Here is a 17,290-nt window from a genome sequence, read left to right as displayed (position 1 = left end):
TGTGAAAGCTTTGTGTACAATTTGAACACTGCCACATCCCCCAGTGTACCTAATCTTGCCAAGCTACTGGGCCTTAGAAAAGTCAGGCATTGGTATACAATGCGGCAAGTCTGATGCCACACTGATGTCAAGTGTAAAATTAGCAGAGTTCTGGCAAATATCAGCTCACTCTCAGTCAACCTGAGAGTGGTTTCTGACCTGGTGCTATCTAAAAGGGAGCAGAGGTGATGAAGACAAATGCAGCCCAGTTCTACAGAGGTACAAGAACAAACACAGAAGCACACCACCATGTTTGAGATTCTCAAATGTCTAGAGGAAAAAAAAAAAACTGAATTAATCTCACAGAATCATAGAATCCCTACAGTGCAGAATGAGGCCATTTGGCCCATCAAGTCAGCAATGACAACAATCCCACCCAGGTCCTGTCCTATCCCCCATAACCCCCACATATTTACCCTCCTAATCCCCGTGACATTAAGGGGCAATTTATCATAGCCAATCAACCTGACCCGCACGTTTTTGGACTCGAGGAGGAAACTGGAGCACCCGGAGGAAACCCACACAGACACCGAGAGAATGTGCAAACTCTACACAGTCACTCGAGGCCGGAATTGAACCCGGGTCATTGTGTTTGAGGCAGCAGTGCTAACCACTGTACCACCGTGCCACCCCACATCAATTTTGAATATTTCTAGTTGAGAGATAAAAGTGAACTTAGTTTTGAGCATGCAATTTTTGAACAGTTGAATTTTTATTTGCTTGTAAACTAAAACAGAATGTTCCTTCTCACCACTTGCAAGTTTTACAAGTTTAATTGATTTATTAGTTCATTCTGGAAATCCTTTTTAATATAAGCAGCTTAAATTCTCCAGAGAATGAAGTTGTCAACTATGTTAAAATAATTACGTAATTTCTCTGTGCTTGTCTGGCTCCTGGCTTTTGTATCTGGCTCAGTGTCGCGAAGGGTGAACATGCTTGAGAGAGTGCAGAGGAGATTTACAAGGATGTTGCCAGGACTCGAGGGACTGAGTTATAGAGAGGGATTGGACAGGTTTCTTTCTTTGGAGCGTAGGAGACTGAGGGCTGATCTTGTATAAGATCATGAGAAGCATGGATAGGGTGAATGAACTCAGTCTTTTTCCCAGGGTTGAGGAATTAAGAACTAGAAGGCATAGGTTTAAATTAAGAGGGGAAAGAATTAATGGAAGCCTGAGGAGCAACTTTTTTTACACAGGGTGGTACGTGTGTGGAATGAGCTGCTGGAGGAAGTGGTTGAGGCAGGAACATTGACAACATTTAAAAGGCATTTGGACAGATACATGGATAGGAAAGGTTTAGAGGGATATGGGCCAAATGCAGGCAAATGGGGTTAGCTTAGATGGGCATTTTGGTCAGCATGGACCAGTTTGGGCCAAAGGGCCTGTCTCCGTGCCGTAGATTCTATGATTCTATGCTTTGTCTTGTTAACCACAGGATTAAGAAAGGCCAATCAAATCAAATAATTATATTCTATGCTCAACGCAAAGCACATATATTTCTATGTCAATTTAAAGTAATTCAACATTTTAAACATTTCAGTTTGAAGGACTGGGCCAATGCTGTACAGACCCTGGATCCCAGACACCCCAGTCTGCAGTACCCCTGCAGAGACCTCCTTGATATTTTTGAGTAGAGCATGTGAGGCTAACTAGTGTTATTAATATGACTGTGTAGTTCTGCTTGGTATGTGCATGTACTTCATATATCTAATGTACTTGAATGGTTTTTTATAGGTCGGGTGCTGCAATCTCCACTCCAGAAGTAGTGTTGAAGCGACTGACGGCATTAATGCGAAATGGTCCTCTCTTTGCTTTATCATTCCTCTCTTTCTGGGTGGTTTGGGCCCGTCCAGGAGTACAGTTTCTCATCTGCCTGTGTCTGTACGATGGATTCCTCACCTTGGTGGACCTTAATCATAATGCTTTATTGGCAGACCTGGCAGTATCGGAAAAGGACAGGACTAGACTGAATTTTTACTGCTCCCTTTTTAGTGCATTTGGCAGCTTGTCTGTGTTTATGTCCTATGCAGTCTGGAACAAGGAAAACTTTCTCTCATTTAGACTCTTCTGTGTAGCGTTGGCTGCCTTTTCGACTCTAGGTTTTAGTATATGCACTTGGATTCTCCGACAACGATTTCAGTTGGAGCTCAAAATCAAATATGAAGAGGCTTCCATGCTAGATGAGTGAGTATTTATTACTTATTCTCATTCCTTCACATACACACCTCTTGAGTTCAATCATATGCTGCTTTATATTGGTGCCTTGCCTGATTAGCCTTTCGATGACAAGCCCCTTTTCTCTCTCCATCACTGCACTCTTATTTTGATGCACTGTCCATTTATATTCCACCCACACTGAAGTGTGAGTGCAATAGGTTACTGAGCTAACTTGTGTAATAATATTAGAACATAGAACCTAGAACAGTACAGCACAGAACAGGCCCTTCGGCCCACGATGTTGTGCCGAGCTTTATCTGAAACCAAGATCAAGCTATCCCACGCTCCATCATCCTGGTGTGCTCCATGTGCCTATCCAATAACTGCTTAAATGTTCCTAAAGTGTCTGACTCCACTATCACTGCAGGCAGTCCATTCCACACCCCAACCACTCTCTGCGTAAAGAACCTACCTCTGATACCCTTCCTATATCTCCCACCATGAACCCTTTAGTTATGCCCCCTTGTAACAGCTCCATCCACCCGAGGAAATAGTCTTTGAACGTTCACTCTATCTATCCCCTTCATCATTTTATAAACCTCTATTAAGTCTCCCCTCAGCCTCCTCCGCTCCAGAGAGAACAGCCCTAGCTCCCTCAACCTTTCCTCATAAGACCGACACTCCAAACCAGGCAGCATCCTGGTAAATCTCCTCTGCACTCTTTCCAGCGCTTCCACATCCTTCTTATAGTGAGGTGACCAGAACTGCACACAATATTCCAAATGTGGTCTCACCAAGATCCTGTACAGTTGCAGCATAACCCCACGGCTCTTAAACTCCAACCCCCTGTTAATAAAAGCTAACACACTATAGGCCTTCTTCACAGCTCTATCCACTTGAGTGGCAACCTTTAGAGACCTGTGGATACGGACCCCAAGATCTCTCTGTTCCTCCACAGTCTTCAGAACCCTACCTTTGATCCTGTAATCCACATTTAAATTAGTCCTACCAAAATGAATCACCTCACATTTGGCAGGGTTAAACTCCATCTGCCATTTTTCAGCCCAGCTTTGCATCCTATCTATGTCTCTTTGTAGCCTACAACAGCCCTCCACCTCATCCACTACTCCACCAAATCTTGGTGTCATCAGCAAATTTACTGATCCACCTTTCAGCCCCCTCCTCTAAGTCATTAATAAAAATCACAAAGAGCAGAGGACCAAGCACTGATCCCTGTGGCACTCCGCTAGCAACCTGCCTCCAGTCCGAAAATTTTCCATCCACCACCACCCTCTGTCTTCGATCAGATATGATGTGGCGATGCAGTGTTTGCTACCAAATAAACCTGTTGGACTTTAACCTGGTGTTGTTAAAACTCTTACTTCGATCAGATAGCCAGTTACCTATCCAATCGGCCAACTTTCCCTCTATCCCACACCTCCTTACTTTCATCATAAGCCGACCATGGGGGACCTTATCAAACGCCTTACTAAAATCCATGTATATGACATCAACTGCCCTACCTTCATCAACACACTTAATTACCTCCTCAAAAAATTCTGTCAAATTTGTAAGGCACGACTTGCTCTTCACGAATCCGTGCTGACTATCCCGGATTAATCCACATCTTTCTAAATGGTCGTAAATCCCATCCCTAAGGACCTATGAGGTGGTATTTCGGGAATTTTATTTTAATGGGCAGCAAAGGACTCCGAGGGGCTCTTTGATTAAAATGTGCACAGAATACTGGTTAATTTTGTTTTTGGATTGCCTGCTCCAGGTCTGTAAAACATTTTGAGTGTAAGCACAAGTTATTTGAGCTCTTAAAAGAACCCATCTGTAAATGGAAGTGGTTTGTATTTCATTCAGGTTTTCCTCATTATAGATGGAAAATGATATTCACTGGAAATGTGATAAGTTTGTATGATGAGACTGGGTCCTCTGCTTAGCTACCATGTTAGGCACCCATCGTAGGGGGCAAAGGCATCTGGTTTGCCATTTCTAGTATGTGTGCATGTGGATTCCTTTGCCACTCCTAATGCAATTGAGGAAGGCCAGCAAGCAAGGGAATACACAAATCCTGAACGTGTAGAGGGAAAAAGGGCACTTCCACAGATGAATGAAAGTGGAGATAGAAATCCTCATAATTGAAAAGGTACTTGGATATCCACTTTAGCTGCCTTAGCCGACAGGGATACAAACCACGAGTTGGAAATTGGGATAAGGCAGGATTGATACTTGTCATCAGATGCTGACACCATGGTCTGAAGCACCATCTTCCTTGCTGTTAATTTCTATAATTCTACAACTCCTGGATATTTTGTGCTCGATGTCATCCAGTTAAGGTTCCAGTCATTAAAAGCCACCACCTCAGTGTTATATGAATATCTTAATATTTTAAATCTAATGAATGGTAAACCTACACTGGATGTCCCTTTCTGAGGGATTCATATCCCCACCGGTTACTTTGCTGAACTCAGATACTTGCCAAATATGCTGGGGGTGTGGTAGTATGTGTTGCAGGACGAGTGATCCAGAAGGTTGAGTTCAACTCCCATCATGCCAACTGAGGAATTTAAGAGCCCTGCTTATGGAGCATGGTGGGAAAGCTTTGTGATTGCTTTATTCCGGAATGGAAGGGCCAGCCACCTGTGTATCAGGAGTTACATGTGTGCAGGTTGTAGAGTTCATATATGCCACAATTATTATTTTGTAACTTTTCCCTTTGGACCTTCTAAGTCTTATGTTTATTTTAAATTGTTGTCATGACTCTTATGAAAGTTGTAATTTTGGTTTTTCAAGAGGCTGGTTTGTCCTTTCCAGCAGTGAAGGAACCATGCAAAGTGACACATTTTCCTGCCCTTGAACACTCTAATTTCCCAAATCTGTGCTCTTCTCTTGCGACTCTCTACTGCGGCAGGATTGATAGCAGAGATTCAAGCAATGACACCTTAGTACAGTTCACAAATACAATCCTTGCTTACTGTGATCCATAGTGCACCAAGTGTGCTCGTGAATTCTTTGCATCTTTTGATGGTTCAGACAGAAGCTGTCCTCCAACACCTATCTTCTACTGTTCAGCGTGGTCAGATTGCCCTTACTAGGTAATACTCATCTTTTTGATCATAGTCAGAGCTGCTTCTGCAATGGTTCCTATTCCTGCCCCTTCCTCTTCTCTTCTCCCACTCACCCCCACCTTGCGTATCTATCCTTAGTCCATTCTTCATCTGTTTGTGGCAAAGATGATAAAAGATTCAAGCATGGAACTAACAAAATGGTTCGTATTGTTCAAGTCCAATAATCATGTTGAAGAATTAGTACTCGAATGTCTCTGACTCAACTTAATCTCTCCCTCCATTTTAAAAAAAGGTTTGTTCAGAATTCTTAGACTTCAAAGTTTCTGACACATGGAAATGGGAGGATAGAGGAATTGAGAGCTTTGGACATCCTGGATCTTTACTGACATCAAGTCAATCACCGAAGTAACTTTTTTAATACAATCTTTTATTCAGGTTGTATATTAATCAAGCACCTCTTGCTCAGAACCTGTCATTGGCAGAATACCTGAAACAACTCTCCAGGCATCGGAACTTTGCTTGGTTTGTGTCCATGAATCTGGTGCAGGTGAGTCTGACTGAACTTATTTCCATGGGATTCCTTTAGAATTTTGGCCTGACCCTTCATATTTACAATATTTCATAATATAATGTTTGGCGGAGAAAGTTAGCTAATGATATCTAAATATGCATGGTTTACAGAGTGGTACTTCATGCTGCGCAACAATTTACACTAATACAGCATATTTAACAGAGTAAAGCATCCCAGAAGCTTCAGAAAAGTGAAACAGCACAAAGGTGTGTGTTAAGACAAAAATATGACTGATATTACACCACGCCCTCTTCTTTGCAGACAGAAAGAACAGGTCCACACATTGCGCCTGTTTCAGCTAAACAAAATAAGTGACAGCCATTCACTGGCTCATTTGTCAGGGCAATGCCTTGACCAATCAGGGTCAAGCTGTCTGGTTTAAATTTCAAATAGTGCTTGGCAGTTAACTCAGTTAACGTTCTCCATGGCAACACCTCTACCATCAGAGTCCACTTGCCAATCAATCAGCTCTGTCTTGTACAGTATAAATTGCTGGTTTCCCTTTATATTGGCATTCTTGTGCAGTGTCCTGATGAGGACAAGATGAAAAGCTTTGATTAAAGGGGGAGGCAGTGGTGTCGTGGTATTGTCACTGGGCTAGTAGTTCAGAGACCCAGGGCAAGATCTGGGGACTCGGGTTCCGATCCCACCATGGCAAATGGTGAAATTTGAATTCAATAAAAATCTGGAATTAAAAGTCTAATGATAACCATGAAACTATTGTTGATTGGAACCCATCTGTTTCACTCATGTCCTTTAGGGAAATAAATCTGTCATACTTATTTGGTCTGGCCAACTGGATGCCAGTGCTGTCAACTCTCTGGCTTTGTCAAGCTGACGACTGTATCTGGCGCCAACTCCCTGCCACCTGTTGGTTGGGCCCCTGTGCCTAAACACAGTGTTTCATTGGGCCCCAGAGTCGGATTTACAGATGGCTGAATGAACAGCTGCATTAGAGGCTGTGGGGAAAGGGGAGGTGCTGATGCACAAGAGGTTAGAGTGCCGAGGAGGTCTGGAAGTTGTCATAGCAGTAGGGAGGAGCAAGGTCAAGAAGAATAACATTTTAAGTTTGAGACCTTGGCTCACAGCCGTGTCAATGTAGATCAGTGAGCAGAGCATGATGGATGAGCGGGATATGGTATGGGATCAGATATTTGCTACAGAGTTTGAACAAACTTCAGTTTGAGGGCCAGCATATAGGAAGCCAGCCAGGAAAGTGTTGAATAATTGAGTGTGTAGGTAACTAGCCATGAATGAGGATTTCAGTAGCAGATAGCCTGAGGCGGTCATGGAGATGAAGCTGGAAAGATGGAAATGTTATGATTGTATAGCTGCATGCCCGGAAATCTCTGGATATCTTGAACTTTATCAGTTGGCAGATGCTCCACTGAGTCACCAAGAAACACTAATTGTGTGGAGATGAATTTCAGCTCGATGATTTTGATGCAAATTTCTGCGTCATAAACCGCATCATAAAATGTACCAAGCAATTCAGACTGGCAAGCTGCACACATTTCACCCCTACTGTTGGGGATTCTAGTGGGAGAATGCACTCCTAGCTCGCATGATGTGGGAAGGACTGGCTGCTGATTGTTCCAATACTCTCCAAGGCAAAATGGATGAATACTTGGGAGTAAGAAGGGGAGGACAACAAGCTGGATGGATTCCAGGAGCAGCTTTAACCCAGTTGGAGAGAAAATGAGAATGTTGGCTCTAAATAGCCCATTTTGAATATGTTGGAAATACTCGGCAGGTCTGTCGGCAGCTCTTTCCTCAGATGCTACCTGACCTGTGGAATATTTCCAGCAACTTCTGATTTTATTTCAGATTTCCAGCATCCGCATTGTTTTTCTTAATATAAGATATTAGTTTATTTCTTTATGGTTGATGGTTGGATTTTGGGAGATGGACTCTTGGAAATGGCGGCACAGTGGTTAGCACTGCTGCCTCACAGCCCAGGGACCCGGGTTCGATTCCTGGCTTGGGTCACTGTGTGGAGTCGGCACATTCTCCCCGTGTCTGCGTGGGTTTCCTCCGGGTGCTCCGGTTTCCTCCCACAGTCCGAAAGATGTGCTGGTTACATGCATTGGCCATGCTAAATTCTCCCTCAGTGTACCCCAACAGGCGCTGGAGTGTGCTGACTAGGGGATTTTCACAGTAACTTCATTGCAGTGTTAATGTAAGCCTACTTGCGGCACAAACAAAGTTTGAACTTCTTGCAAGTGTTTAATTTGCTCTATCAAATAATGAATTTGGATTACAATGTGCAATTTTTGAGGTGTTCTAACAGGAATGGATTTTAGCCATGTGTAATACTTTTAAAGCATTCCACACGAGAAAAATGGAAAGCCTGAGTAAAATGCAACGTCGAAAATAATTTAACTATTAATGGCATGTTGGAGGATGAGCATAAATCATAAGATATAGGAGCAGAATTAGGCCACTCAGCCCATTGAATCTGCTCCACCATTCAGTCATGGCTGATATTTTTCTCATCCCCATTCTCCTGTCTTTTCCCCATAACACCAGATCCCCTTATTTAATCAAGAACCTATCTATCTCTGCCTTAAAGACACTCAATGACCTGGCCTCCACAGCCTTCTGTGGCAGAGTTCCACAGATTCACCGCTCTCTGGCTGAAGAAATTCCTCCTCATCTCTGTTTCAAAGGATTGTCCCTTTAGCCTGAGGTTGTGCCCTCTTGTTCTAGTTTTTCCTACTAGTGGAAACATCCTCTCCACGTCCACTCTATCCAGGCCTCGCAGTATCCTGTAAGTTTCAATAAGATCCCCCCTCATCCTTCTAAACTCCAACAAGTACAGACCCAGAGTCCTCAACCGTTCCTCATACAAAAGCTCTTCATTCCAGGGATCATTCTTGTGAACCTCCTCTGGACCCTTTCCAAGGCCAGCACATCCCTCCTTAGATATGGGGCCCAAAACTGCTCACAATACTCCAAATGGGGTCTGACCAGAGCCTTATACAGCCTCAGAAGTACATATCTGCTCTTGTATTCTAGCCCTCTCGACATGAATGCTAACATTGCATTTGCCTTCCTAACTGCTGACTGAACTTGCACGTTAACCTTAAGAGAATCTTGAACAATGACTCCAAGTCCCTTTGTATTTCTGATTTCCTGAGCATTTTTCCGTTTAGAAAATAGTCTATGCCTCCGTTCCTCCTTCCAAAGTGCACAAGCTCACACTTTTCCACATTGTATTCCATCTGCCACTCCTTTGCCCACTCTCCTAACCTGTCCAAATTCTTCTGCAGCCCCCCTGCTTCCTCAATATTACCTGTCCCTCTACATATCTTTGTATCATCTGCAAACTTAGCAACAGTGCCTTCAGTTTCTTCCTCCAAATCGTTAATGTATATTGTGAAAAGTTGTGGTCCCAGCACCGACCCCTGAGGCATGTCATTAGTCACTGGCTGCCATCCTGAAAAAGACCCCTTTATCCCCACTCTCCGCCTTCTGCCAGTCAGCCAATCCTCTATCCATGCCAGGATCTTACCCTTAACATTATGGGCACTTAACTTATTTAACAGTCTCCTATGCAGCACCTTGTCAAAGGCCTTCTGGAAATCTAAATAAATCTAAATAAAAGATGGTGGAGTGGCTGCTGGCAGAGGGACAGGGAGAGCTCAGTGGAAGAGATAAAGCATCTTAAACAGAATTACCATCCCGGCAATATTTCAGTCAAAGATATATAGAAATGGCTGAAATTTGCTCGTATGCGACTTGAGTGAAGTTGTGCATTTTTCTGAGATGAGCTGACTTAACACACGGTTAAATACCCACTTTTTCTCAAAAGGTGTTTCACTGCCACTTCAACAGTAACTTCTTCCCACTGTTTATGGAACATCTCCTTTCGGATAGGATTTCACTCTCTACGGGTTCCTTTCTCCTAGGTAAGCACTACATTTGTTGACATTACCAATCTTATCAATAAGAATCTCTGTGATTTTCATTTTTGTTCTCTCCTTCCCATTAGGTGCCAGTCTGAAGAAGGGGGATGAATTCAGATAAGACCGCATTAGAATTTGAGATGCTTTGGGAGAGTTTTTAAAAAATCCAGTACTGGGTTCTTCAGCTGAATTGCTTTCACACTATTTGAAGCAGTACAGTGTAGGTAGCAGTGGGTTACAAAGTCAGTTTTATCGCCAACTATGGGAGTATTGGGATAGTCAAGTTTAGAGGGAGCAAAGGCATGGAGGAGGGCTTCAGCAACATATGCATTGAGGCGAGGATACAGTTTGGCAGGGTCAGTAGACAGTCTTGGTGATGGCATGAATATAGATCGGAAGCCTATCTCCATGTCTCTCACACCAAGATTGGAGCACTCAGATTCAGCCTTGGACAGAGGGATGGAGTCAGTAATAATATATAAAAGTAACGCACAGATTGAAATGGTACAGTAAGTTCCAGCAAAGCTATTTTCTTCCTGGCTGGAGAAGAAAGCTTGGAGGAACGCTCCAAGGATGGAACAAAAAGTAAGCAAAATTGAAGCATTTTTTCCTTTTTTTTTCCCTTCCCTAGGTGCATCGTACATTGCTCCACATTTAAACAACCTCTACTTCCTGTCACTGTGCCACAGATTTGGAGTGTATCTAGTTATCCGATGGTTGTTCTTCTTAAAACTGATGCTGAGCTTAATCATGCTGCTGGCGGGACCAGATCAAATCTACCTACTTTGTTTCTTCATAGCCAGGTACAGTAGCAGTTCCTCCATACAAGTTGCAAAGTTGAAAGCATTTGGTAAGCTTGATGCCATGAACAGTAACCCTTACAGATTGTTGGTCTAGTTACCATAGCAATGTTCTTTAATTGTGTTGTTGAAGAAAAGGAAATTGGGAATTTCAGTCACTCAAATCTGGTCTTCTCTTCCCCCTCATTATCTTCAGGAAACCCCATTCAGGTGCAGGGATGCTGGCCCTTGAGTGTCCAAAAGGCAAGAATTTCCATCTCAGCACTCCGGAACTTGCTGCACAATCTCAATTAATAATAAGATTATTTATTCAGCAGCGTAACTGAACCCTCCAACATTTGATCTGGAGTCCACTCAATTGAGACTTTTTGGATTGTCTCAAAATAAATCCCCTCATGTATTTTTTAAAGTTACAATAAAGGTGAGAAGATACTATAGTTTTAACCCAAAGGACTGGCTCCTCACCAGTTTTAGTGCTATATAATGGGTATATAACACTAATACTTATCCCTTTTTGTCATTTTAAACTTGTCAGCAGTTTACTCTATGAAATGGCACCCAGCAGATATTTGTCACCTTGGGTCGTATGAAATTGGGCGTGGAGCACGGATTATGTGCCCATCATCAGAAATGTTGCTGCAATATTGATCAAAGGTTCCACTGGGCCTGTTGTGCTTCAGGTGGGATATTACCATATGCATGGTACTTTTCAAAGGAAAGTGGAGAGTTCTCCCAGTGTCGTGGCCATCATTCCTCCTTCAACTAACGTCGCCAAAAAAATTAAATGACCATTCGTTTCATAGAATCATAGAAACCCTACAGTGCAGAAGGAGGCCATTCGGCCCATCGAGTCTGCACCGACCACAATCCCACCCAGGCCCTACCCCCACATATTTACCCGCTAATCCCTCTAACCTACGCATCCCAGGACTCTAAGGGGCAATTTTTTTTTTTTTAACCTGGCCAATCAACCTAACCCGCACATCTTTGGACTGTGGGAGGAAACCGGAGCACCCGGAGGAAACCCACGCAGACACGAGGAGAATGTGCAAACTCCACACAGACAGTGACCCGAGCCGGGAATCGAACCCGGGACCCTGGAGCTGTGAAGCAGCAGTGCTAACCACTGTGCTACCGTGCCGCAGTTTCATTGCTGTTGGTGGGATCTTGCAAAATGGTTGCTATTTTTGGTTCCATAAGTCACAGCACTTAATTGTATGTAAAGGGCATTATAATCACAGGATGAAGGAGGCCATTCAGCCCATTGTATCTGTGCCAGCTCTCTGAAGGAGCAACTCACCTGATGTCTCTTCCCTGCCTTTTCCGTGTAGCCCTGCATATCCATCCTTCTCTGACAATAATCCAGTTAATTTGAATGCCTCATTTAATCCTGCCTCCACCACACTCCTGAGGCAGTACATTCCAGATTCTAAACACTCGCTGTGTGAAATGTTTTCCTCATGTTGCCATTGCTTCTTCTTACCAATTACTTCCAATTCTGATGAAGGCATGACACAGCAGCAAGTGTTTTTTATAGAGTTGTCATCTATTTGTTAAATATTGATGGTTATCTGCCCATTAACTTTTGCTATGTTGCACTTATTAATTCAGTGTGCACATTATTTCATCTTTTAAATAGCATTAAATCCTCAAATAAACATCCATCTTCAATCCAACGTTCCACTACTTTTTACGCCATTAATCTTACTGGATCTTATGCTTGCCAGTATTCTTTTTTGAGTGTTATTTTCATATTTGGTACAATACATCTTGCGGTTAATATATCTGTAGGAAATTTGGTCATGCCATTTGTACTTCACTTGACCATATGACCTCCTTTTTGCCTTTGATTACATGGCTTCCCTTGTCCATAAGAATAGATTTTTTTTTTTTAATTCAATTTTTCTTCTGTGCTGCAGTTATTTCTATCCAATTAACTTATCTCAAATCCCCAAGATTTGTGTACATGGAACATTTAATAACCTGCAGCAGTGATTTGCATAATTGGCATATCTTGCTATAATATGCTATGATCTCTATTGCCCAGATGCGTACCTCGTATGGAGGTCAAACATGACTGTAGGGTCACTTACGGACCAAATCCCATTGGTTATTTTCCCTTCCATTTGTAAGGAATGTAACTTCTAAATTTAAATTTAGATGTATCTTTTTGTTCAATGGTTTGTCTTGTAGTGAAATCCACTACTACTATAAAATTGCTTTCAGTAGCGTTACACTCCACTGAAACTCCAGCCTTGCTAGAGAAACAAAATGAGTAAAACACTGCCATTCTATATACAGCACAGCTACAGGGTTGAAATCATGAGTCACATCTCAGCACAATGGACTGCCATGGTGCTGCTACAAAACTATTAGGAATCTGAATTTTTTGTTGTACAGTCCATGTTACTTTGATATTACCAAGTTTTTCTATAATTATTGACTCTTGTTTCTGGTTGTCATGGCACATGCTAAAGAAACTTAAGTATTGAAATCAAATAATGAGACTGAATCATAAAATCCCAGCTGATTTTGATCTTGAGTGACTGTTGAATTGTGGTCTGTTGGATAGAAAATATATTAAATCAATGATAAGTTCATTCCTTAGTTACGTGAATACAAACAAAAATGACAAATACTTTCCTACCCACTTCGTAAAATATGTCGTGGTTTGCGTGTGGGAAGCATTTCTGGTCAACACTTGGTCATGGCGATCATTAAAAGTTAACTTAGATTTTAAAATCTGCCTTTTTAAAAAGGATTTTGTTAGCCAGTCATTGCTATTAATGAGTTTGTGTTTATCATTGCTTCATTACTATGTCTGTATGTTGCTTTGCCAAGAGTTCATTAAAATGCCTATTTCTATTAATTATTTCATTGCTAATTGGTAAACCGATAGTGATAAATTCAAACTTTTGTCTATTTGTACTCTTCATGTGCCTTTCAGTTACTTTATTTCTGAAGTTATCTCTTTACCCCAACATCCCCGGACCCCCAATCAACACAGATGCTTGCTGATTTTCTTCATCTCTTTGATTTGATTTATGATTGTCACATGGTATATAGTAAAAAGTATTGTTTCTTGCGTACTATACAGATAAAGCATACAGTTCATAGAGAAGGAAACAAGAGTGTGCAAAATGTAGTGTTACAGTCATAGCTAGGGTGGAGAGAAAGATCAACTTAATGCAAGGTAGGTCCATTCAAAAGTCTGATGGCAGCAGGGAAGAAGCTGTTCTTGAGTCATTTGGTATGTGACCTCAGACTTTTGTCTTTTTCCCGACGGAAGAGGGTGGAAGAGTGTGTGTCCGGGCTGCCTGGAGTCCTGCATTATGCTGGCTGCTTTTCCGAGGCAGCGGGAAGTGTAGGCAGAGTCAATGGATCTCTTTCCCTCCCCTGCCCATTCAGCACTTCACTGTCCATCTCTAAAAGTGAAATGGTTATACCACCACGAATGGAGCTGGGTGAGTATTAAAAGATACAGCTACGAGTCTGAGCTTGGAGTAAGTAGTGAAAAAACCAGCATGCGGGAATAACTTGCTTTACCTTGTCATTGCCAATCTGTTGCAGATTGATTGAAAACAGTGGTAGAAATGACTACCGCTCAGTTCTCGTGCTCAGCCAAGTCTCTTCATGACAAGTATATTCTCCATTGTGTCCTGTGGCAGTACCATATTAAATGTGATGGATAAAAGGATGCACCTCCCCGTTCAAAACTGGGCATCCGTGAGGTTCTATGGGCCGTTAGCAGCAGATGCACTGCATAATGCTCTAATCTGTAACCTCATGACCCAGCATGTTCCTCATTCCTCGTGCAGTACATGTCAGGAGCATCACTAAACCTACCTGAAAATGAGGTGCCAACATGAGGAAAGTACAACACAGGACTGCTTGCATGCCAAACAGCCAGAACCAATGTAACAGGTTAAAGCTCTACAACCTTGCCATATCTAGCCGTGATTGCTGGTGGACAATTAAGTAGCTAACAAGAGGAGGAGGTGGCAGCGTGAACTTCTCACCTCAATGATGCCAGAGCTCACTGAAAACTAGGCGGGAACATGTGCAAGCATCTTCAGCCGGAAGTGCTAAGTGGATGATCTAGCTCTTCACGTGGTCCCCGGTGAATGATTAGGAATTTATATAGCCCCTTTCATATCCTCCAGAGTAGTCAAAGTACATTAGAATTGCAACTGTACTTAAAAAGGTACTTAATCTGTTGTGAAGCTAATTGGGATGTCTGAATCATAGAATCAATCATAGAATCCCTACAGTACAGAAAGAGGCCATTGGGCCCATCGGGTCTGCACCGACCACAATCCCACCCAGGCCCTACCCCCATATCCCTACATATTTACCCACTAATCCCTCTAACCTACGCATCATCCCAGGACACTAAGGGCAATTTTTAGCATGGCCAATCAACCTAACCCGCACATCTTTGGACTGTGGGAGGAAACCGGAAGGTTGCTATATTCATTTTGTTCATTTATAAATGTAGATACATTGCCAAAACACAATACTACATCTTTAAGAGGTTACAGCAAGGAAAATGCTCACTGTCAACCTGTTTTTTACTATAAGATTGAAGTGATATCCACTTCCATTCATTTTCCTGTGTTTTCATTCTGTTTCAGAGCAGAATTCTGGGAATTGGCATCAGTTGTAAAGGACTCCGTTATTTAACTTATTTTGTGCTTCATCTTGTTCTAACACACACTTTCATTTGTGTGTCATTTTTTAGTAACCGGGTATTCACAGAGGGGACCTGCAAACTCCTGAATCTGGTCATCTCGGACCTCGTAGATGAAGACTTTGTGATGAACAAGAGGAAGCAGGCAGCATCGGCACTGCTCTTTGGAATGGTCGCCTTGGTGACCAAACCTGGACAGACATTTGCCCCATTAATCGGGACATGGCTTCTGTATGTTTACACAGGTATCTGATTTCACAGTCAGATTATTTGATCTGGAGAACTGGTGTTGTAGTTTCCGTCTACTGTCTACCTCGAGAGTACAACTGCTCTTCTATTCCTTTTGCACAAAATATGCTGCACAGAAATAGCAATTCAGGGTAACTGGTCCATGCCAGTGTTCATGCTCCCACCAGACTTCATCTGATTCCATCAATATATCCTTCTATTTCTTTCTCAAATGTTTATCTAGCTTTCCCTTAAATGCATCAATGCTATGCACCCAACTGTTTCTTGTGTTCCACATTCTACTGAGTACTCATTCGCTCGGTAAAATAAAGTTTCTCCTGAATTGCATATTGGATTTATTGGTGACTATCCTGAATTTATAGATTTATAGCTCGGGTTTTGATCTTTTAACCTTTGTGTCAGTAGATCATGAATGTAAAGTGTAATCCATTATGAAACAAATACATTTTAAGAATGTGATAGCCCATTCAGCCCCGCAACTGCACCATTCTAGAACATAAGAACTAGGAGCAGGAGTAGGCCATCTGGTCCCTCGAGCCTGCTCCGCCATTCAATAAGATCATTGCTGATCTTTTTGTGGACTCGGCTCCACTTACCCGCCTGCTCACCATAACCCTTAATTCCTTTACTGTTCAAATATTTATCTATCCTTGCCTTAAAAACATTCAATGAGTTATCCTCAACTGCTTCACTGGGCAGGGAATTCTACAGATTCACAACCCTTTGTGAAGAAGTTCGTCCACAACTCAGTCCTAAATCTGCTTCCCCTTATTTTGAGGCTATGCCCCCTAGTTCTAGTTTCACCCGCCTGTGGAAACAACTTCCCTGCTTCTATCTTCTCTATTCCCTTCATAATCTTATATGTCCTTATAAGATCTCCCCTCATTCTTCTGAATTCCAATGAGTATAGCCCCAGTCTACTCAGTCTCTCCTCATAAGCCACCCCTCTCAACTCTGGAATCAACCTATTGGATCTCCTCTGCACCCCCTCCAGTGCCAGTATATCCTTTCTCAAGAAAGGAGACCAAAACTGTACACAGTACTCCAGGTGTGGCCTCACCAGCACCATATACAGCTGCAACATAACCTCACTGTTTTTAAACTCCATCCCTCTAGCAATGAAGGACAAAATTCCATTTGCCTTCTTAATTACCTGCTGCACCTGCAAACCAACTCCTTGAGATTCTTGCACAAGGACACCCATGCCCCGGGAACAACAGCATGCTGCAACTTTTTACCATTTAAATAATAGTCCATTTTGCTGTTGTTCCTATCAAAATGGATGACCTCACATTTACCAACATTGTACTCCATCTGCCAGACCCTCGCCCACTCACTTAGACTTTCTATATCCCTTTGCAGACTTTCAGCGACCTCTGCACACTTTGCTCTGCTGCTCATCTTAGTGTAATCTGCGAATTTTGACACTCCACTTGGTCCCCAACTCCAAATCATTGATGTAAATCGTAAACAATTGCGGTCCCAACACTGATCCCTGAGGCACACCACTAGTCACTGATCATCAACCAGAAAAACACCCATTTACCCCCATTCTTTGCTTTCTGTTAACCAATCCTCTATCCATGCTAATTTAACACTGCACCTTTATCTTACGTAGCAGCCTTTGGTGCGGCACCTTGTCAAATGCTTTCTGGAAATCCAGATACACCATATCCGCAGGTTCCCCATTGTCCACTGCGCATGTAATGTTCTCAAAGAATTCCACCAAATTAGTCAAACGTGACCTTCCCTTCATGAACCCATGCTGTGTCTTACCAATGGGACAATTTATGTCCAGAT

The 17,290-nt window shown here is 42.5% G+C and overlaps 2 protein-coding genes across 2 annotated transcripts in view; one reads left to right on the top strand and one right to left on the bottom strand.

The window, feature by feature from the left end:
- Nucleotides 1–17,290, bottom strand: part of LOC144500377 (uncharacterized) — a 417,466-nt gene that overhangs the window by 62,866 nt on the left and 337,310 nt on the right. The window lies entirely within an intron of this gene.
- The window catches only part of slc68a1a (solute carrier family 68 member 1a), a 57,016-nt gene that overhangs the window by 34,899 nt on the left and 4,827 nt on the right, over nucleotides 1–17,290 (top strand). The window contains exons 4-8 of the mRNA XM_078223156.1: nucleotides 1,773–2,222; nucleotides 5,708–5,819; nucleotides 9,658–9,754; nucleotides 10,383–10,554; nucleotides 15,293–15,486. Of these exons, the coding sequence (XP_078079282.1) occupies nucleotides 1,773–2,222; nucleotides 5,708–5,819; nucleotides 9,658–9,754; nucleotides 10,383–10,554; nucleotides 15,293–15,486 (1,025 nt within the window). The remainder of the gene's footprint in view (nucleotides 1–1,772; nucleotides 2,223–5,707; nucleotides 5,820–9,657; nucleotides 9,755–10,382; nucleotides 10,555–15,292; nucleotides 15,487–17,290) is intronic.

Source organism: Mustelus asterias, chromosome 11 (assembly GCF_964213995.1).
Source record: "Mustelus asterias chromosome 11, sMusAst1.hap1.1, whole genome shotgun sequence".
Classification (NCBI taxonomy): domain Eukaryota; kingdom Metazoa; phylum Chordata; class Chondrichthyes; order Carcharhiniformes; family Triakidae; genus Mustelus; species Mustelus asterias.
Note: the sequence above shows the minus strand (reverse complement) of the source record. Positions and strands in the feature narration are given on the sequence as shown.